We start from the raw sequence: 23,455 nt of genomic DNA on the forward strand, positions 1-23,455 counted from the left end.
TTACTAATTGCTTGATATCTCGAGTTCTATCGATCATAGTGAATAATAATTTATACTGGGCGGTTAGTGTAAATGTTGTTAATATTATTTGTCAAAGCAATAGCCACAGGAGTGGATATTTTAGCGGAAAATCCATTTTTGCCGAAGAATTCATTGGATTTCGCTATTGTAATTAACCGTCGACCTTGTTTTGATCGGGGGACATCGTTCCTCGAAGTCTATATAAGGAGCTCACGGAGCTCCATGTATTCAGTCATCGTCGATCCTCCCAGCCTGGAGGACCTCCGGGGACTATGGAGCTCCCGAGCCACGTGGACCAGTCGGACCTCTTGGACTTGTTGGAGACCTTCCTCCACCCCCTGGAGCTCCCGAGCCACCTGGACCATTCAGACCTACTGGACTTGCTGGGGACCTGGTCAAGGTTTCAACCGTGGTTCTTCCTCCGACCCCTCGCCCCCTGGCCTGGGTTAGCTTATTCGGTTGGTGCCGATGAAATTTTGGGGTTCGTTGAGTCATTTACAATGTCATTGTTCCACCAACGTCAATACTGATTTCCCTCCCTTTGTAACTGATTTCTTTGATTGTATTTCATCATCTATCCGATTTCATGCATTCCTTCGAGGAATTTTGCACGTGTCGTTCAATTTCATGGAATTCTCCGATGGGTTCAAATGATTTATTTTATCCGATGCATTTCTTCGATAGGTTTACATGATTTATTTTATTTGACGCATTTCTTCGATGGTTTTGCAAGGTTTATTCTACTACATGCATTTCTTCGATGGTTTATAAACCATAGTATATATAACTTAATCGTCGATATGTCTACATTCCATGCTCTTCTTCGTGTATCTCTACGATGGTTTTGCATGCTCGTGCGTGCTCTGCTATTAATCGAAATTATCTCGATCGCCACCAACTCATTAAGTCTTTTCTTAGTTTCCTTTCAGGCTGACCACACCATTGCTAACATAACGTAGTTGACTGTTTCAGCTTTTCAGGTTCAGCCCTTTGCGGGGAAGAGACTTAATAAGGTAATACCTACTCTTTAAAAAAAAATAGTGGAAAACAATAGTGATAGTGATAGTGATAGTGATAGTGATAGTGATAGTGAAAAGTGACAGTGACGCAAGACATCTAAGGAAGACTAGGTTAATTTATTATAGTATGAAGTATTTAAGGTGCCATGTAAAATTGCCAAGTAGTCACTAAATTTTATTAGCTTTGTTGCTCGTTTGCTGGCTCCTCATCCGTGATGAGGAGGTCACCGCTGCTTCCGTTTCCGGAAGCAAGTGACTGAGCACGGAATCGGTATGGGTGGATCGGTTTCATCCCCTGGTGTTCTTGTCCAAAGGGAAAAGTTTTGGGCGTAGGGGGCGTACCTTTTGGTACACTGCCTGCGTAAGTCAGCCAGTCCGATTACCCAATCTCCGCGTTAGACGGCTTGAGTCAGGTCAAATGTTTGCTCCTGACGAGTCGCATCGGTGCAACAGGAATCGTCTGGAAGGCGCCGAGCGCTTTTCCCTTTCGACTCGGACAGCAGGGTGGTAGGAACTGCGCCGTCTAATACTCGTTTCACGCTTACCCTTCGTCTTCCCTTCTGTCCTGAATTTCTTTTAAACGTGTGATCGCTTGGCAGTTCCCCAGATTCTGTATTTAAACCGAATGGATCGATGGAACATTGTTTCCATCCATCTCTTTGGTTTAGTAGGCTAAGGGTTTCATGTACAGGGAGATCGATGGAACTTTGATTCAATCTATCTCTCTACGGGTCTCCAAACGCAGCAACCTCCTCGTGGTGAGATCTGGTAATCGGTGAGAACTGAGCCGATGGCTGCTGATTGTTAAATATTCTAGTCGGATAAGATTTTCTTTAACTTGCAATACTATGATAGAATGTAAGAATAAAATATGGAACTTGAAATGTTATTCGATTGTTCCTACCGGACCCCAGAACACGAGTACAGTGGAAGGATAAGTGCAAGTTGGAATATTTCAGCGAGCTACTCGAACTGATGGGTTTTTGACAATTTTTAAAGTCCTCTCTGCTTCAGCACCTTATTGAAATATACCAAGTTACAATTCCTTTGCGAGGTATTCCACGTTACATCATGAAAGCATGTCTTCCACAAATAATGTTGTTGTTTATATAAATTTGTATGTTAAATAAATTTGTTTTGCGTTAAATAAACCGGAATAGGACAGCAAAGTTAAAAGACGAATGTGATATCGTTTTATTTTCTTCCTCCGTTCTCTTTCGTTGAACGGAATATGTTCATAAGACGATTTTTAAGTTGTTACTCTAACAGAAACATTTGTAAATCGCGGGCTTTGACTCTCAAAACATAAACTAGTTTTACTCGAGCTTAACTCTAGTTCCTACCACGCGTAGCGTTACAATCTGTTTTGAGACTTCACCGGTAACGTTGCATGCGACACTAAAATGGCAAGGGGTCCTAGGACCCCCTAAACCGGCGATACAAAAATACATTGCTTGATAGGTCTATTCTATACCTCGTCTGTGAATACATGCATCAATAAATAAAAAAATACAGATTTTGAATGGTGGAATAGCCAGCATCTGCATTATGCAACAAATAATGAAAGTGTTAATAAAGATGACGCAGAAGGGGAGACAAATGATATTATTATTCTTCAATGTTTACATAATAGCTATAATAGCAGTGCTGTCGAAAAAGATGCAACCGGTTTCATTAATAGTGATTCTGATAAAAATGTTGCAAGCAATAGTACTACTGAAAATGATGTTAATCGTGTCAGTTCAAGTGAGTTTCAAGATAAGTTTATTGTTCGAAATAGCAAGCGAACAAATCAGCCAAAACCTCTTTCACGAAAATGGAAACAAAATGAGCACATGTGCAAAAATGCGTAATGGATGTGATATTATGTGTCGCTTTCGTTGTTATGAAAATATTAAGTAAAAGCGTTTTCAGAATTTTGGCAACTTAATGACCATAGCAAACAATGGGAGTGTATTAATGAATGGACATCTTCGAATATAGCTTCACAGTACGAAACAGACGAATCAGATTCTGATATCGAGGAAAAATGGAGAAAAAAAAGTTTACAGCCAATCTTTTACATTGCCATATGGAGATGGAGTAACTAAAGTTTGTAAGAAAATGTTTCTTGACACTTTGAACATCTCGTATCAATGGATCAGAACAGCGGATAAAAAGAACAAATTGACAAACAGTACTCGTGTAATTACCTGTGATAAACGAGGGAAGCATAGCAATCGACCTTTTAAAGTACCAGAAACTTTAAAACACGTTGCTCGCGCCCACATATCCTCTTTTCCTGCAATTGATTCCCATTATTATAGGGAAAATACACGTAGAAAATATTTAGAAGAAAGACTTAGTATATCTAAAATGTATTCACTATTTAAGGAAAAAATGAAAATAATAGGTGAAACGACATTTGTAACACAACAAATGTACAGAACAAATTTTAATACGGAATACAACTATGGATTTTTCGTTCCAAAAGAGGATAGGTGCGAACAATGTGAAATGCTCTCGAATCTTTCAGAAAGTCAAAAAGCACTGGACGAAGAAACCCAAAAACTACACTCAAACAATAAAAAAAAAAGCGAGACAGTTAATGAAGTTTGATAAGCAAAGAGCGGTTCTGAATGCATCTGTTTGCACAATAAACTTTGATTTACAAAAAGTGTTGACGACTCGTCATGCAGAAATAGGTCCTCTATATTATATGTCAAAGGTTTGCGTATGGAATTTTACAATCTACGAAATGGCCAGTGATCGTGGTTGGTGCAACGTTTTGGAATGAAACAGTTGGATGTAGAGGCTCTAACGAAATTGCACCATTCCTATGGAAATTCATTAATGATAAATCGAAAACTGGTGTGAAAGAATTTATGCTCTATAGTGATAACTGCGGGGGTCAAACCCGTAATAAAGTGGTTTTTAACATGTTCGTTAAGGCCGCTATACAGGGTGTCCCACTAAGGAGTGGACAGCGCGATATCTCTTAAAGTATTGTCGATAAAAATATAAAAAAAATAGGGAATTGCATGGTTCGAGGGGGCCCATTTATTAGCGCGAACGAATTTTGTTTTCGATTATTATTTTAAAAGATACGATGGTCAAGTTCGGTTTTTCAAATGGAACTATTTTTTTTTAACACCTGAGTTGATAGTGCGTTCCAAGACAAATTCAATAAGCTTTAATGTATACACTTTATTTCCACTGGTTTTTAAGATATCGCGCTTGCAAATTTACTGATTTTCACTGTAAGAAACCCCTCTGGAATGGCAAAAACCGGGGGCGGTCTTACTGGCCCCACGGGTGGCACTGCCTGTTGAAATGGATACTTACCTGCCAAAGGTCTAGGCCAGAAATGGCAGGCCCAAAGGCTGGACAATTCTTTTCCGTCAGAAATGCTACTTAGGTAGGTACATCTGCGGTATCGAGAAGCGCACCGTTACTTTTATTTCGCACTTGCATCTACACTCGGATGGCCGGTTCTTTTGCGAGGGATGTAAGTTGAATTGGTTAGGGTAGGAGGAGTGAAAGTTGCTAGACTAAATTTCAACCATAGGAAGCAGATTGTATCAGAACCAATCGGATTTGCATCCCTCACAAACGGCTGCTCTCTTGAAGAGGCCCTCTTCACAGCAATACCCCCTTCCCAATACCTACCTTATCTCGCACGGAATACGTCAACGCATGCTTTTGTTTTGATATCGAAGCTCGTGTTTATACCCCCTTTCTTTCTGTGTCTCTCCACGAGGAGTATTGCCGGTGGATTGTAGGAGCGTAGATGTCTGGATGTCAGTTTTTGAATTCAGGAGACGATAGAAACACTTTATTACAAAACACACATGTACTGTAATTAAAGTAAATTGTATTCCTCTCGGACAGGAGTTGCCAAACGCTCGTCAAGGAGATGCGGCTTGGTACCCCGTGGCGAGGGCTGCCCTTCGCAGTTACTCACCCGATTTTAATGGTGTTTTTCCGGGAAAAGGTACGAATCCTGCGCCGAACGTAACGAATTGGGGTCGGGCCCCCGCAATCGAGGGTGAAATATCCATTACAGCGTATTAAGAAATTATTTTCTTCATCGTGTCGATGGGGACAGTGATGACAATGTATTCCTGGCGTTCCGTCGATTAAAATCATACCAAATTTCAAGTAAATCGGACTATTTTTAACCAAGTCAAGTCTGCTTGAAATGATATAATTCGATTTTCGATTGAATTTCCTTCATTATGGTCCGAATTATGTCGTTCTTGGTGTCAGTTCCATCGGCGAAACATAAGGAATCGATGTGTGTCGTTTTCGCAAAGATCTGATAAGAAATGCGCGAGTCGAAGATTGCTCAGTTCTTAATAGGCACTCGAACCCCTTCGCGGGTCGAAAGCCATAAAAATCTGGTGAGGCACTGCAAAGGGTAGCCTTCGCCACGGGGTACCAAGCCGCATCTCCTTGACGAGCGTCGGACAACTCCTGTCCGAGAGGAATACGATTTACTTTAATTACAGTACATGTGTGTTTTGTAATAAAGTGTTTCTATCATGTCCTGAATTCAACAACTGGCATCCAGACATCTACGCTCCTACAATCCACCGGCAATACTACTCGTGGAGAGACACAGGAAGAAAGGGGGTATAAACACGAGCTTCGATATCAAAACAAAAGCATGCGTTGACGTATTCCGTGCGAGATAAGGTAGGTATTGGGGAGGAGGTATTGTTGTGAAGAGGGCCTCTTCAAGAGAGCAGCCGTTTGTGAGGGATGCAAATCCGATTGGTTCTGATACAATCTGCTCCCTATGGTTGAAATTTAGTCTAGCAACATTCACTCCTCCTAACCTAACCAATTCAACTTACATCCCTCGCAAAAGAACCGGCCATCCGAGTGTAGATGCAAGTGCGAAATAAAAGTAACGGTGCGCTTCTCGATACCGCAGATGTACCTACCTAAGTAGCATTTCTGACGGAAAAGAATTGTCCAGCTTTTGGGTCTGCGAACCCTGTCGTAGACCTTTGGCAGGTAGGTATCAGTTTCAACAGGCAATGCCACCCGTGGCGCCAGTAAGACCGACCCCGGTCCTTGCTATTCCATAGGGTTTTCTTCCAGTGAAAATCAGTAATTTTGCAAGCGCAATATCTTAAAAACCAGTGGAAATAAAGTTTATACATTAAAGCTTATTCAATTTGTCTTGGAACGCACTATCAACTCAGGTGTTCAAAAAAAAAATAGTTCCAATTGAAAAACCGAACTTGACCATCGTATTTTTTAAAATAATAATACAAAAAAAAACAATCGTGTCGGCTAATAAATTGGCCCTCTCGAACCATTCAATTACATATTTTTTAACAAATTTTATCTCCAATACTTTAGGAGATATCTCGCTGTCCAGTCTTAGGTGGGACACCCTGTAGGCTCGGAACGGGTCAGAATAAATCGGGCGGAAGTCCGATCCTCTCGTATTGCTCGAGACCCCGTAAGTTTCGGTCGTGACTCGATTCGAGCTATAAATCTGACTTCCGGTCGGCTCGACCAAAATCGGTCGCACACAGCTCGAAAGTCAGCTATTAAAAGGAGTCAGAGACGGAAAGGCTTACCACCTTCCTCTTTCCTGCTGAATCATAATTGGTATCTTATTATTCATTTACATACAGTCGGCATAGAAAGTATTCGTACAGCGAAAATATAAAGTAAAACTTTATATACCTATATCAGTAATAAATTATGACGAAAAAAAAAGATTAATAAATATTCTTAGATGTTTATAGAATAGATTTTGTATAAATAAAATTTTATGCACTTTAACAATTACAAAAATATTACCAACAACAGATAAAAGTGCAAGAAATAGATGCGCAGAAACTATTCGCACAGTTAAATAAAGAATTACTAAAGTATGGAAGTAAACTAAATATTTCATGTTTTAATAATTTGTGGAATTGCCTTTTGATTTAATAACAATTTCGAGCCTTCTTGGTATGGAATTTAATAACATAAGTTGGATGTTACAGCAGACTAATATGGAGCCCCCCCGCATTTCATAATAGGTCACAAATTTTCTTTTCTGGACTCTGTATTCGTTTGTCTATTCTGTGAAGTGTGTTTTGGACCCAAATATTTCGAATATGCTTTCGTCAGTGCATTCGAAATATTTCGCTAGTTTTTAATATGGTATACATTACGGTTGATTAACTGGTGGCTCCTCCGCCTTGCTGCTATGCTGAACGGCCCTCACCTACCAGACTCTGACGATCGCAGTGGATTCCTCCTTCTTTCCTTCTCTTTTCGACTGCGATTGTCAGAGTCTGGTAGGTATGGAGGGGGCCGTTCAGCGTAGCAGCTAGGCGGAGGTGCCCCCAGTGGCCCGCGAGCCACCAGTCAACCCTGGTATACATTAAAATACCCATATGGATATATTCAGTATTTGTAGACTATTTGGTGACAATGGAAATATAACGGGTGTTACTCTACTGATAGTCAATAGTCGGAGGTAATTATACAGGCAAAAGTAAGACGAAGACCTAGAGTGACGAATTTACGGTAAAGGCTTCGTTTCCGAGAAAATTGACTTTGAATTTCAGTTAAATACGCGTGTCTTGAAACGCCTGAGGGGCGTGCGAAGATAAGCGGAACGTCCGACGCAAAGATACCAGGGAAATCCCTGGTATCCCTGGTCCTACGGACAGCTGAACACGTTCTCGTTACTTTCGAGTGCCACTCAGGCGTCGCCCATGTGCGCGTATTTAGCTGAAATTCAAAGCAAATTTTCTCGAAAATGAAGCCTTTATTTATGAAGTCTTATTTTCGCCTGTATAATCTCACCTGACTATTGACTATCAGTAAAATAACACTCTGTATGTGTAAATGAATAATAAGATACAAATTATAATTTAACAGGAGACAGAAAGGTGATAAGTGATAAGCCTTTCCGTCTCCATCTCTTAATAATTGGTTCATGAACCGATCGCGTCCGATTTTTGCCGATTTTTGACGGTACACTCTTGCTTATAGCCCGAATCGAGTGTTAGGATCCCGAGAGTGTCGGAATCTCCCTTAAAGTGCAAAAGTAGCACCAACCGAATATGACAAAGTTTTTAGGATCGTCCAACAAGCAATCGAGCAAAGTTGCAGTAAAATCGGCATATGTCACTCACCGATCTTCTCTTGTAAGTGTAAAACCAGATTCTCGAATCTAGAAAGAACCTATGGCTTATTACGCATATTCGCCAGTACATACTGTGCTCCGGCGAAAAGAAGTCCCCCGTGATGCCACAGGGGCAAGAGGGGTTCTTCGCTTGCATTAGCTCGCACCGTCTGTGTCGTGTTCGCTTACTTTGTATTCGACGACGTTATCGTGTCGGCCAATAGGGTTATACCATTGGAACCTAGAGTTTCTCACGACAACTTCTTATCGGAGCACAGTACCTCTAATAAGGAACTTAAAGTTCCTTATACTTTAAAGTTTATTTGTTTACCAAATATGTGAACTGGAACGAAATTTTCTACAAAATGCTATTCATTTCTGTGTAAATTTACCTTTACAAATTTTATCAAGACCTTCGAAGCTTAATCGCCAGATTCATTTGTGAGTCACTTCATGACAGCATGAATGTACTTTAATATGCATGAAGGTATATGTATACAGGGTCAACGTTATAAGCTGCAACCCGCGCGCGCGCGAACTTGTAACATGGCAACACCGCCTCACGGACGCATTCCACTACAACCATGCGCCGATACTTCCGCCATCTATGAGCCAATGATGAAAGTGCAGGGTCTTTTAGGTGCCAGTAGAGGGTGCTTTTGACTTTCGTCAGAGAATATTAAATTTGACGTAGCAGACGGGTAAGAAAACGGTAGCCATTTTAAGAGTGCGACCGCGCCGATCCCGTTATCTACGTATGCAATGGTCCAGCAGCGGTATTAGACCACGCTGACGCGTTAGTGGCCCGGGTTGATGAATTTGGAGCATTTTTCGCATAACTTTTGTACTACAAAAGATAACGGAATGCAATTTGCGCCATAAAATGGGGACAAATTATCCCCTTCTAATGATGGAAATTTTACCAAATTTTACGTTTACTTAATTTTTCTTTTTTCAATTATTTAACCATAATTGTTGCGATAAGCCTTTGCAAACTGTTTATTTAAATACTTTATATAATGCTTTTTTTTAAATTCATGGCGCCGATGAACAGTAGGCTAGTTGTCCCTGTATCATTAATTTCACAAATTGGTTTCCTTTTTTGCGATTTTATCCTTAATGTAGTGCATGCACAGATCGGAAGTAAGGGGTAACTAATGTGGTGTGTCGCTGTTTCTCTAGCATTCTTTGAATTTTTTCTACAATTTTTATGTCTGAATGTTTTAACCCTTTAGATATTATACGCCACACCTGTAGTGGCTTCTGTTTATGTCATCTTTTGGAATGGTACATGAAATTGCGTAGGCTGGATGCGCGTGACTATTATGTAGTCCCTCCTCGAAACTGACAGAAAACATAACCTATATGCTATACCTGATTTCATAAAAATACTGTTGCGGCGTAATAATAATATTTTGGAAGGATGTTAAGTCATACAACGTTCACAAATGTAGCGTAAAAGAATGAAATAGCCAATAAACATTCATTGTCATGTAGCATATAGGTTACATTTTCTGTCACTTCGAAGAGGGGACCACATAATGATTACGCGCATTCAGCCTGCGCATTTTGACTAGACCGGGCTGCCGCATTGAAGGGTACGTTCCCCACCTTGCAGTAATGGTAGTTGGAACCAGAGATGGGCATAAAATTATTTTAAATAAAAACTTGGCTCCCAATAATAGGCAGAAATTTTATTCGAAACCAATCAAATATAAATAACCCGGAGTTATTTATTATACGAAGCGCCGTAACGGAATTTCTTTATTTTTCATCGTATCAATATGAAAATGACAGCAATGGATTCCTTGCATTCTTCCGATTAAATTGACAAAAAAAATTTAAATCGGACTACTTTTAACGAAACTTACGTTAATATCATCTTTTGAAACGATACGCCACTATTGTAGCTTTGATGCGCAGATGGCGAAAAATCAAACCAAACCTGTCGTAGCTAAAATCATTGAAATTGAGACGGGTACGAGACCAGTCGACACATTGTGTTCATACCTCGTTACAGTAATCTGGGGTGCGAGTGGTAAACGGGCCATAAAAGCGGAGCGCTCGGCTCGCTTACCTGAGTCGGGAAATTTCGAATAGCTTTTTGCGACGTTAATTTGAAAGCGACCATCTTAAAATTCTCGAAGCTCGGGCATCACCGCTGTCCAGCGCTCGCTGGCAGCTTCGAACGCCGGACCGGTGCGAGAAGTGCCTTCTCGCATGTTTCGCGACATTCAATTTCTCTTAGAAGCCTATCATTATATTATCCTTAAATTGATTCCGCCCTTATCATTGATTTCGTTCTATTGTTCACCTACACTACTTTGCTCTAGGTAGTTTTCATATTTATTTATTGCTTGCTCGGCTCGCCCAGGCGCGGCAGGTCGGCTTGGTGAGCTTGAGTCGGCGAGCCATGAGCGTTCTCAACGCACGTGGGTTCGGCGATTCGCGCGCAAAGGTCGCCGATTCACGTGCTGTCAGATTACAGCTTTAGGCGCGCGTAAATAAATAAATATGAAAACTGAGGCGCGAGGAAGTCTACACAAAAGACTATTCCGTGCGATTGTTTTCAGATCAAATTCTAACGCGCAAAGAAGCGGGCGAGTAAACCGATAATACCTAGAGCAAAGTAGTGTAGGTGAACAATAGGACGAAATCAATGATAAGGGCGGAATCAATTTAAGGATAATATAATGATAGGCTTCTAAGAGAAATTGAATGTCGCGAAACATGCGAGAAGGCACTTCTCGCACCGGTCCGGCGTTCGAAGCTGCCAGCGAGCGCTGGACAGCGGTGATGCCCGAGCTTCGAGAATTTTAAGATGGTCGCTTTCAAATTAACGTCGCAAAAAGCTATTCGAAATTTCCCGACTCAGGTAAGCGAGCCGAGCGCTCCGCTTTTATGGCCCGTTTACCACTCGCACCCCAGATTACTGTAACGAGGTATGAACACAATGTGTCGACTGGTCTCGTACCCGTCTCAATTTCAATAATTTTAGCTACGATAGGGTTGGCTTGATTTTTCGCCACCTGCGTATCAAAGCACACAAAAGTGGTGTGTCGTTTCAAAAGATGATATTAACGTATGTCACCCCATAATGGCGCACACCGGGCTCAAGAATATGGTTCCAAGTTGGAATACATTATTGCTACTACCTCAATTTCGAAAAGAATGTGGGTTAGTCCGTTGTTTGCTCTCACTGACTCAATTAACGATATTACGCATAAAATTAGTTTGCAGGATTGAAAGCCCGTTTCGTTAAAAGTAGTCCGATTTAATTTTTTTGCCAATTTAATCGGAAGAATACAAGGAATCCATTGCTGTCACTTGAATGACAGAATGATGAATTTAAAAAAAAGCATTATATAAAGTATTTAAATAAACAGTTTGCAAAGGCTTGTCGTAACAATTATGGTTAAATAATTGAAAAAAGAAAAATTAATAACCGTAAAATTTGGTAAAATTTCCATCATTAGAAGATGATAATTTGTCCCCATTTTATGGTGCAAATTGCATTCCGATATCTTTTGTAGTTCAAAAGTTATGCGAACAATGCTCCAAATTCATTAACCCGGGCCACTAACGCGTCAGCGAGGTCTAATACCGCTGCTGGACCATTGAATACCTAGATAACGGTATCGGCGCGGTTGCACTCTTAAAATGGCTACCGTTTTTTTACTCGTCTGCTATATCACATTTAATATTCGTTGACGAAAGTCAAAAGCACCCTCTACTGGCACCTAAAAGAAACTACACTTTCATCATTGGCTTATAGATGGCGGAAGTATTGGCGCGTGGTTGTAGTGGAATGCGTCCGTGAGGCGATGTTGCCATTTTACAAGTTCGCGCGCGCGCGGGTTGCAGCTTATAACGTTGACCCTGTAGGTATTAACCTATATATCTAGAAGTACAGTATTATCTCGATGTAGAATCGCGAATTGGGATGAGTGTCGAATCTATATGGCGAGGTGGACACGATTCTGTGGCTCGCATGCGTTCGCCGCAGACTCGCTTGTGACGTCACTGAAAAGTCTCGCGAAAGACCGACTCACTCGCTTTCGTTCCCTCTCATTCACTCTTCATTTTCTTTCTCGCCGCGTCGGTAACGTCACAAGCGAGTCTCCGGCGAGCAACCGTGAGCCCCCAGAAGTGGTGGGGAATAGCCGACAAGTCTTTATCGCGAAGTGGAAACGAGCCTACATCGAGAGAACACTGTAGTGTTCCCCAGATTAATGAAAGGCTCTGTTACCCACCCTATTGTTTAGCTTCCTCGTTGCGAGCGACCCCTCGGTCCGGGGAAGACCGCTGAGAGCAATAAAACCGGCAGGCCAGATAGGATATCCAGTACAGAAAACTAAAATGTTAATGTTTTCGATAAATGTACATGAACGAATTACCAATGGATTGTTAAGGTTTTCCCGATAAAAATGAGAGCAAACACGAAGCAATTCAGTCCATTTGTAATGAATATAGTGTGTGTCGCGGGCCAGTCCCGAGAAGGATGTTTGTCATTGAATCCGCGGAGTGCTACACAGCCGTGTTAATACGAAAGGGGGTATCTGCAACTTTCGCTTATATTAAGTTATTGCTGTCAGGTAGCACAAGAACTGTTTATCTATATGTATATTAAATACAAGAACCATATGAAAATTGAAACTGAAAATATAACCGTTTATATGTTGGACGTATATGAAATCGATATCTGGTTGTTAAATGAAATCGCAGTAACTGCAAATATTAGTAATAAAAAGCGTAACTGCAGTTAATTTTTCAATGTTTTTTTACGAGTTTGTCACACATATTCAGATACCTTTTTATCCAGCTTTAATATTTAACCTAATCCGATTTGTATAAAATACCGATGACATAACACGAAATATTAAAAGTCATTTATCCCAGATGCATCTTTTGACCAGATACGCGCTTTCGCATTAACACGGCAGTGTAAGTCTAATTGTGTATTCATAATAAAGAATAGACCGAAGTGCTTCGTTTTTGGACTTATTTTCATCGCCATAAACTCACCAATCCATCGGTAATACTCTCATCAATGTGTAATGAGAAATGTGAAAACTTTAATATTCAATAGCGAATGATTCAAGTCGCCTGCGTGGCTTAACGCTCTTGCCTGCCTCGTCTTCGACCGAGGGCCTTTCGCTGGTGCGCTATTTAACTCACCATCGGTTTATCTCCTTCACTCTTCTTATCGGATGGTTCGAGCGAGGACTCTCACAAGGGTCAATTTATTGGGTGCTAACTACTTCTCTGCCACGGATTACTGAAAATTTTCGGTCCGGAATCTTTTCGCTTAATTCGGGAACCACTGTACTAACTTGCTACAAGGTTTTACTGCATCAATAGAAACTAGATTCTGTAACCTCTTGTTAGGGACTAGCTTTGGCCCCTACGGTAAGTGCTCGTCGCTAATCCCACCACTTCTTGGAATGAATCAGTCCGGAGTGAGGGAACCCGAGAGCGAGCCGGCGGGGGGGGGGGAGTTAACGCGACGTTACCCGTCTGCTACGAAAGAGAAAATGTATATATATATGCATGAAGCGATGCGAGCCGCTATCGAATGAGCGCTACATAGGATAAACGATACAGTAGTTGACCACCTAAGGTCCCAAGTTTAGGTAAACGCTATGGAATAAGTAACTTGAATTTTATAAATGAAGTTTTGTTATACCAGGCGGAAAGAGAAGTATCGAAGATGATTATAACACTAACGAAACTTTGATAAATCAGTATTTTCGATGTTCTGCTATTATAAAGAAACATAAATCAAAATTGTAGTTATTGACCGGTCGTGGCATAGTTGTTGAACGGTTCAAGTACAGTTGTTGACCACTTGCTGAATATAAAAGAAAATGGCATATTTTTTACTTTAAAATCACTTTTATTAAAACCATCTGTCAACATATCAAAATCAAAGACATATTGTCTTCGGGGACCGTGAGTTTCATGTGCACCAAGGGGCTACCACTCTCATTTACGATTTTGGAACAGTGTTTCAACTGCCACCTAGGCAGTTCCAATTTTTTCGAACTAAAATTCAAAATGGCCGTGATCACGTGTTCATGATTCATCTGTACTAAAGGCTGGAACAGACACATCAATCCTATCAACAATCCTATCGAAAAATAAGTTTTATAAAATCAGTTTGACAGTAACAAAGTTTTTAATGTAGTATATGTCGTGACACATGTCGTGGCATAGCTCTATAAAAAACATTATAATTTAAAAAGATATTCTACATATACTACATTAAAAATATATATTCAACTATATACATACCTGTTACTGTCAAACTGATTTTATAAAACTTATTTTTCGATAGGATTGTTTGGGTTTCGTACGGTACTACCTCGCATCCATCAACAATTCACAAATGCCATGCAATGCATATCAATGGCGTACGCCGAACACAGTAGCGATGAATCATGAACACGTGATCACGGCCACATTGAATTTCAGTTCGAAAAAAATTTGAACTGCCTAGGTGGCAGTTGAAACACCGTTCCAAAATCGCAAATGAGAGTGGTAGCCCCCTGATGTGCACCCTTCACGACACACAGTGGTGGGAAATCCCGAAAACCTGGCCAAAATGGAATTTTATGAACTTCAGAAGCCAATGTTGGACTAGCAGAATTTCATTAATTAAAGTCATGGGTATCACCTACTATCACTTCTAATACTTATTTCTCGTTATTTCTATCATTATTTTGCTTTTAAAGTCAAACGTTTGGATACGACATTCTTACATCGCTGTTTCACATGCACATTCAGGCTGCTGTTATTTACAGTAGGGGAGACGAGGGCAAGTTGATACAGGGGGCAGGTTGATACAAACGAATTATCTCGATACTGTATGTATGTAGCTTCTTATGTGCGAGATATGTGAAGATATGTTCAATTCTTTACTACGATTTAGCGTACATCTGTATACCTTGACGTTAGCAATCCATTTTTAAATGTTTTCGTTTCTATAGAGAAAAACTAAATAGTTGTGTTCACTTTCCACTCCGTCTTGAGACGTGATAGAGAATTTTATCACTCAAATTAATTGGGCATCACATTGAGTCCTTTGAAGGTAAGGTAATTACGTTTTGTTATTTTGTTTATATGTTCTACATTTTTTTATGGAGTTGTTTGTACATAATGACTTCCTGTGGGGTAAGTTGATGCGTTTTCCCTGAGGCGTGTTGATACAGTACATCAATTTTCCCCGACTACTTTTAATTGGATTTTTCCTTTTATTTCTGGGAAAATGGTTCGAAATTATGTCAGAAAAACGAAACGCGGCAAAATATTGCAAAATATTTTTCAAAAAGCGTGTGTCGGTACAGAAAAGGAGTCACTGTCGTTACGTCAAAACGCGAGAATATACGAAATAGATAAAATGGTTTTATTAAGGTACATTAATAAAAAGAAGCAAGCACCTCATGTTAAAGAGGGATATTCCAGACATCCGCAAATTATAACAGACAGTTTTAGAAGATAAGCTATAGGAATACATTCTGTATTCTTCCAAAATTTATTATGGATTAACTCCTAAGGATGTACGAAGTCTGGCATATGAATTAGGTGTTGCCAATGATATTCTAATTCCTAACAGATGGAAAAATTCTAAAGCTGCATCAACGAAGTGGTTCAGCCTCTATATGAAAAGGCACCCTACCCTCTCCTTAAGGACTCCAGAAGCTACTAGTCTGAGTCGTGCAACAAGTTTTAACAAAATTAATATTATTTTTTTTTTTTTTTCAAATTTAAAAACCGTTATCGAAAATATGCGTTTACAAGTAAAGATATTTGGAATACAGATAAGACTGATGTTCAAACAGTTCAAAGACCTGCAAAAATTGTTGGTGAAAAAGGGACACGTCAGGTAGGCAAGGCGACATCAGCAGAAAGGGGTACCATGCTAACAATGATCACTGCGATAAATGCGATAGGAAATTCAACGCCCCCTATGTTTATTTTTCCAAGGGTACATTTCAAAAAATATTTTATTAGAGATGGTCCTCCTGGTTACATTGATACGGCATACCCAACAGGGTGGATGACTGGCCAATCATTTTTACAATTTATCAAACATTTCCATAGCCATGTAAAATGTACAATAGCACAACCTTCTTTGCTCATCCTCGACAACCTTGAGTCCCATTTATCCATAGCTGTCCTAAATTTTTGTAAAGACAATGGCATAGTTTTGCCAGTGTATCATTTCCCCCTCACAAGACTCATCGACTTCAGCCACTGGATAAAACAGTTTTTGGGCCTTTCAAAAGACATTATTTTGCTGCAGTTCACAACTGGATGACAAACAATCTCGGGAAAACTTTTTCTATTTATGATATTCCCAGGATTATTAAAAATATACTGCTCATGGTGTTAACACAAAAGAATATTTTATCAGGCTTTGAAGCTACAGGAATTGTGCCATTTAATCCTGACATATTCACCGAAGAAGATTTTTTGTCTTCTTCAGTTACTAACCGTCTCTAGATTGAAGAAGCACATCAAAAGAAAGAACTTGCAGAACAATTATTGCCACCAGCTAAATCCGGCTTTGGATGAATAGTAGATCACATTGAAGTGACTCCTTCCATTGATCAAGAAAGCCCTAATATATGAGCCCGGAAGAGTTAAGGCCCTATCCAAAAGCTGATGAAAGAAAAATAAATTTAAAAGGCAAGAAATGAATGTCCTCAAATGATTCTTACCAACGCGCCAGTTAAAATAAGGCTAGAAAATGAAGCAAGAGAACGGAGTACAAAAACATATAAAAGAAGAAAGAGCACGGAAGAAATTGTATAAATCTCTGATAGGTGATGAGAAAATGAAAATCATAGGCAGGTCTTACAATAAGGAAAATATAAAGAAAAGGGCAATTTAAAAAGCTAATAATAAATCTGCAAATAATAAAAATATGTTAAAAGCGAAAAATATGGACGCGAATTGTGTTTGATTTGTCACCAACAATTCTCAAAATTTGAGCACGGTGAAGAATGGATTGAATGCATATCTTGTATGAAATGGGCTCATATGAAATGCAGCAAAGATATTGCTAATTATATATGCATTAATTGTTACTCAGACGAAAGTGATTAATTTTATATCAATTAAATGTAAATTATATTATTATAATACATTATATGTCAATTAAATTTAAATAAAAATGTTTTTCTATGTTTGTTAAAAAAAATCTGTTTGGTTTTTAGAATACGTCTTTGTTCATTTTTAGTCATATTGTTGGGAAGGTATCTATATTAAAATTTTATTTTTCAAATTCATTAGTTACCTACTCAATAAACGGATATTTTACAGATGTAGCAGTAGGGTAAGTTGATACATTTTACTTTAGTCCAAATAACATTTTTTCATTCATTTTGTATGTATTTTCTCAAATTTTCATTTACAATAGATTAAAAGAGGAAGGACCAAAGTATATATTAGCATATTTGTTATTAAGTAATTAATTCAAACAAAAATGAAAAACATTGAAAACTGAAAAACGTATCAACTTGCCTCGGTCTTCCCTACAATGATCGAAATGATTATATTAATAGCATTTGCAGATTTAAGGAAGCCTAGACTGTCAGAAAAATGTATTGATATTTTTGTATAATTTTGGAAATGAACTATTATAGAGCATTTCTGAAACTCATGAACAGGAAGACGACAATAAAAATGAAATAGACTTACATTACGAATGCCGCAAATTGCCGTAGTGATATTAGAGTCATTTTAAAACTTGGACCATATAGAACAGAGGTAAAGAAAAATTGGTTCCAATAAATTGCAAATTTCAGCGTAAGGGCATGTTTAGTAATGCAGTGCACACATGCGCGCAGTGATCGGAAATCGAGAAAACATGGCCAAAAAATGCCAAGGATCTTTGATTTGTACAAAAACGAGTATTAAAAACAAAATGGCGGATCCAATATGGCGGGCGTGTCGTATATCAGAAAAAACATCAAATTTGGTCTAAGGCCGGTATTCATAGTCGCTACTTATTCTTAAGCAAATGCTTAAGCATTCGGCATCCTTTACTAGCTACTAGGTTAGTAGAGGATGCCGCATGCTTAAGGGGGGAGCCTGGTGTAGCGGAACGAAGAAATCGATTTTTTTTTCATAAATCAATAGCTGAACATCACGACAATATGTTCCCAAAGCCGCAAAACGAAATTCGAAAAATTAAAGCGGATATAGCCGGTTTTGCTACGGAGCGCCAGGCTACCACAAAACTTTAAATGCGTTTTTCTCGAAACGACAGTTTCACACTTTCCGGGCAATATTACTCCAAAAATATTCAACCAATCGACTTGGCCTTGTGCACGGATATTTGTGAACATTTTCTTCACAGAGCTAAGTTATTGGTATAATGATATTGTTTAAATAAATAACTTTTTTTACACATTTAAGGGGTGGAGTCTAGTGTAGGGGGTCGAAGAAATCGATTTTTTTTTGCATAAATCAATAGTTAAACATCACGATAATATGCTCCCAAAGCAGCAAAACGAAATTCGAAAAATTAAAGCGGATATAGCCGGTTTTGCTACGGAGCGCCAGGCTACCACAAAACTTTAAATGCGTTTTTCTCGAAACGACAGTTTCACACTTTCCGGGCAATATTACTCCAAAAATATTCAACCAATCGACTTGGCCTTGTGCACGGATATTTGTGAACATTTTCTTCACAGAGCTAAGTTATTGGTATAATGATATTGTTTAAATAAATAACTTTTTTTACACATTTAAGGGGTGGAGTCTAGTGTAGGGGGTCGAAGAAATCGATTTTTTTTTGCATAAATCAATAGTTAAACATCACGATAATATGCTCCCAAAGCAGCAAAACGAAATTCGAAAAATTAAAGCGGATATAGCCGGTTTTGCTACGGAGCGCCAGGCTACCACAAAACTTTAAATGCGTTTTTCTCGAAACGACAGTTTCACACTTTCCGGGCAATATTACTCCAAAAATATTCAACCAATCGACTTGGCCTTGTGCACGGATATTTGTGAACATTTTCTTCACAGAGCTAAGTTATTGGTATAATGATATTGTTTAAATAAATAACTTTTTTTACACATTTAAGGGGTGGAGTCTAGTGTAGGGGGTCGAAGAAATCGATTTTTTTTTGCATAAATCAATAGTTAAACATCACGATAATATGCTCCCAAAGCAGCAAAACGAAATTCGAAAAATTAAAGCGGATATAGCCGGTTTTGCTACGGAGCGCCAGGCTACCACAAAACTTTAAATGCGTTTTTCTCGAAACGACAGTTTTATACTTTGCGGGCAATGTAACTCAAAAAATATTCAACCAATCGACTTGGCCTTGTGCACGGATATTTGTGAACATTTTCTTCATAGTACTAAGTTATTAGTATAATGATATTGTTTAAATAAATAACTTTTTTTTAGACATTTAAGGCAAAATTTCGTTGGAAACAGTGAACTTTTTATTCAAGAGGCCGCCATTTGTTCATTTTGCATCTTTTAAGTTTCAAATTTCTTCATTCTGTGCGTACACTCATAAACTAAAAGAAAATTGTTCGATTTTTGGTTTCAGACGAAACCAAAAGACGCTACGTTGCCCGCAGTGCAATAATTGCGTCGCCAACGGGCTGGGCATAACTTTGTTATTTGCCGCTCTTTTTTAATAATTTTTTTTTGTTATATACCTTAACCTGTTAATACAATATCCTGAAAGTTTCAGAAAGATCTATCAAATACTTTCTTTAAAAAAAATTCCCGAAAAATGCCTCGATTTTCATTTAGTTACACCAGGCTCCCCCCTTAAGCATTTGCTTAAGAATAAGTAGCGACTATGAATACCGGCCTAAGCTTGGTATTCTGGAGTTTTCGAAAGATAGTTTTTTCTTTGATGATTACAAATACTTTTTTGCAAATTTTGATTTAAGATTCGTAATGAGGAACCTGAAAAACTCCAGAATACCAAGTTTAGACCAAATCTGATGCTTTTCTGATATACGCGAACGTATATCAGAAATGCAGCCGTTATTTTGTTGTTTTCAATTTTGACTTAAGATTCGTAATGAGCGATCTCGAAAACTTAGTATACTCATTTTGGTACAAATCAAAGGTCCCCTTCATATGTTGGCCAGGTTTCCGAGATTTCCTACCACTATGCGACGTATGCCGTGCACTTCGCCGCGGTCTCATTGGCTTCTCATTCCTTTTTTTTTTATCTTCTTAGATTTCTCTCTCATCTTCTCTTTCTTTTCTTCTTCATCTTCTTCTCTTTGCATGTCTTTGCGTCTTTATTTTTCTTCTTTTGCTTTCTTCTTTTCTTTCTTTTTCTTTCGTCAAGTGCCTTTAATCTGTGAATTATCGTACCGGCCTTCGGACCAATGAAAAATCAGAAGTCATCGGAGGTGCATACGCGAAACCATATAAAAGCAGGGCACATTGCCCCGTACCTCCAAAGATCGAAAACCATTTGTATCGCGGTTTTTCAGTACGAAAATTACGAGTAGTCAGTAACTGTATTAGTGTGTATTCACCGAACCAGTTATTGAACACCTCAGAACACAACATAATCACGTCCGACAAGACTGGACGTGTGACAAATGTTAACATTGGGCCCTTGTCGCCTATTATAGTCAATGGCATTCCCGGCAAACAAAATTGAACAATGATTATACAGTCATTAAAGAAGTCGCCGCTCTAAAGATGCCCGCTAAGCCCTTACCTTCCTTGCGAGTTGAAATTACGCGTTTTCCTTTCCGACGATCTCACGGCAGAACGCTTGTACTGAAATCATGGATTGTTGGTTGAAACAAAAGGAAGGTCTGTCTTTCCTGATCAAAGTGCACCATTGATGCGGAAACGCGCAGGTTCATTAAACTGTGGCAGAAGAAATTTGAAGTGATGAACTTCTGTTCCCTGGTCAATAACTGTATCGTTTATTCTACATTGCAGTAGGCCCGCACGCGGGTCGAGCTCGAAGAGACAGAGCGTAAGCACAAGAAAGACGAAGCGAAACAAATGGTAACGACGCGTTGACTCTTTCGTCCTCTCTCGCTCGTTACCGGGATCTTTCATTCGCACCATCGGCGGCTCTGAATCGTTGACGCGATTCATTAAGCACACGCCGTTAACCCCGAGCCGCCACCCCTAGCGAGAGGTTGCTGCAGTGGGAAACATACTTCTCTAGATATAGTAGAGCAGGGCTCTCCAGCGTAGGGGCCCCTCACGCGCCTGCTTCCCCTTCCAATCTTCCTCTGGCGCAGCGTGCCTTCCGTGGTCAAGGAAACCGCGCAACGCTATGAAGGCTGCCATGACGGGCTAGCCCGGCTAGCGTCTTCGCGGTTAGCGTCGCGCGGTGTCCCTGACAACGCGGACGAGAGTGGGAGAACCCCATGCTGCCGCAAGAGCGACCTTGGAGAGCCCTGTGGTAGAGATTCATTAATTGTGTGCTAAACGGGTCCGTTAGTTGAGTTCGAATTATCCCAACACTTCTTAAAACTCCCTTAAACGAATAATCCTCTAGGATACCTGAAATTCACCCTTATAGCGGGTGGATGCTGAATTATCGCACCTGAGAATGAGAAATGAATTGTCTATTACTTTTATTTTATCTCAATGACAAGCTTTTTCACAAATTAGCAAAATCTATCTAATAAATATTAGTTCTAACACAGTCTCAATTGGACGAAAACTGTAACGGTAGTGTATTACTAACTCAAAACTAGTCCGATTTAGGTTGTGTGCAGACTCATTTCTGTCAGGAAGATGTTGCCCATACATTAGAATACTCTGTTTCTCTCATTCATAATCATATTGTGTCCAGCAGCAATGCAAGATGAGCAATTTCTGGAAGAGATACGCCCGCTAACTGTGCGTTGCCAGACCCAGGTCGTACGCAGTTAACGAGTCCCGACTATATTATTTCGCTATACAGCTTTGAATATAAATTCTTTACAAACCTTCCATAAAACGGAATTCTAGCTTTCGTTGCATTTTGTTTTATTTGATCGTAAGCACCAGCACGAAAAGTATCGGCGCATACCAAACAGGCTTTCCAATTCTTTTTTAGATAATGGTAGGCAAGTTTTGTACATGTAGTAGTTTTTCCGGAACCTTGCAAACCAACAAACATAATTATATTCGGTCGTCCTTTTATCGGCTGATAAGCTTTTACTCCTGGATCAATCAACTGGAACATATAAAAAATACTGTATTAATCCATTTTTATAACTACCAACTGTTAACACAAATTTTATAATAAAATGCAATGAAAGTCTGCAAGGGAAGTGTAAAAATAACAGGAAGTACAGTAAGTACTTGGGCCTGCATAGTAGTTCCCGCACTTATTTATAAAAACAACTTATCTAGATCACCACTAAAAATCGCAATCAAGGGATTGGTACTTATGAAATTACCCTTTCGAATAGAGAAGTTTGAATGGAATTTTTTTATTTCATTTAATTATTATTATTATTATTATTATTATTATTATGATTGTTAATATTATTATTGTTATTATTATTTATTCAACGGGCGAAGAGTCTTTAGTTTATAATACAGTTAATAAAGTTAAAAAAATAAACAGTGTAAAAGAAATGCCAGTACAAAAATAATAAAACAATAAAACAACAAATAATAAAACTAATAAGCTAATAAACTAACGGGGATGTGTTGAATCATTACTGCGAATCAAAGCCCGCAAACGATATTTAAAAGAGCCCAGTGTACCATTAGGGTGGACCTCACTTTTCGATTTTAAAATTTTTGCACGGTGTCCCCCGATTTTTTCCATTTTATGGAAAAATAATTTGTACAAAATTGAAGATCGATTGAACATTGATGGTTTGAATAGAGGAAAAAAGTAATTTCTTGAATGTTAAGTACACAAAATTTTTTCACTACAATTCCATAGTAGGATAGTTGAAGCATCAGAACCAATAAAAATTTTATGTAAATATCATTAATTTGTATGGAAATTATAATATGACAGTTGAGGAACAGAACACCTGCAATTTTGAGTTTCGAACGCACTATCTTTGAAGTAAAATTTAAAGTATCTGCAAATTAAAAAGAAAAACGCAATTTTGTAAATTGATTATGTGCATACTGAACAAATATATTACATGAATTAAGTCAATGACACCCTCGTTGATTTCAGTAGTACAGGCCGGACACTATGATGTTGCAACACCGCATTTCGAACAACCAACAGTCCATCGGTGACTATGTTCCGACCGGTACCAGAGCTGGCCGTGGCGTGGCCGTGACATAACGCGCGAAAGGCTTTAGAATAAT

The 23,455-nt window shown here is 39.1% G+C and overlaps 1 protein-coding gene and 1 long non-coding RNA gene across 3 annotated transcripts in view; both read right to left on the minus strand.

The window, feature by feature from the left end:
- Srp54k (signal recognition particle 54k) overlaps nt 1-23,455 on the minus strand; it is a 140,735-nt gene that overhangs the window by 55,389 nt on the left and 61,891 nt on the right. Inside the window, exon 3 of the mRNA XM_076808596.1 lies at nt 22,120-22,349. Coding sequence (XP_076664711.1) covers nt 22,120-22,349 — 230 coding nt within the window. The remainder of the gene's footprint in view (nt 1-22,119; nt 22,350-23,455) is intronic.
- Nucleotides 3,197-18,093, minus strand: LOC143367105 (uncharacterized). Of its 2 annotated transcripts, XR_013084969.1 has the most exons (5): nt 17,869-18,093; nt 13,189-13,683; nt 12,417-12,517; nt 8,174-8,211; nt 3,197-3,321 (listed from the first exon to the last, which is right to left on the minus strand). It is a non-coding gene; the product is annotated as an uncharacterized LOC143367105 (long non-coding RNA). The 2 variants fall into 2 exon arrangements; XR_013084968.1 differs by lacking the exon at nt 17,869-18,093 and having other exon boundaries at nt 13,189-13,895.

The sequence above is a fragment of the Andrena cerasifolii genome, chromosome 3, assembly GCF_050908995.1.
Source record: "Andrena cerasifolii isolate SP2316 chromosome 3, iyAndCera1_principal, whole genome shotgun sequence".
NCBI classification, from domain to species: domain Eukaryota; kingdom Metazoa; phylum Arthropoda; class Insecta; order Hymenoptera; family Andrenidae; genus Andrena; species Andrena cerasifolii.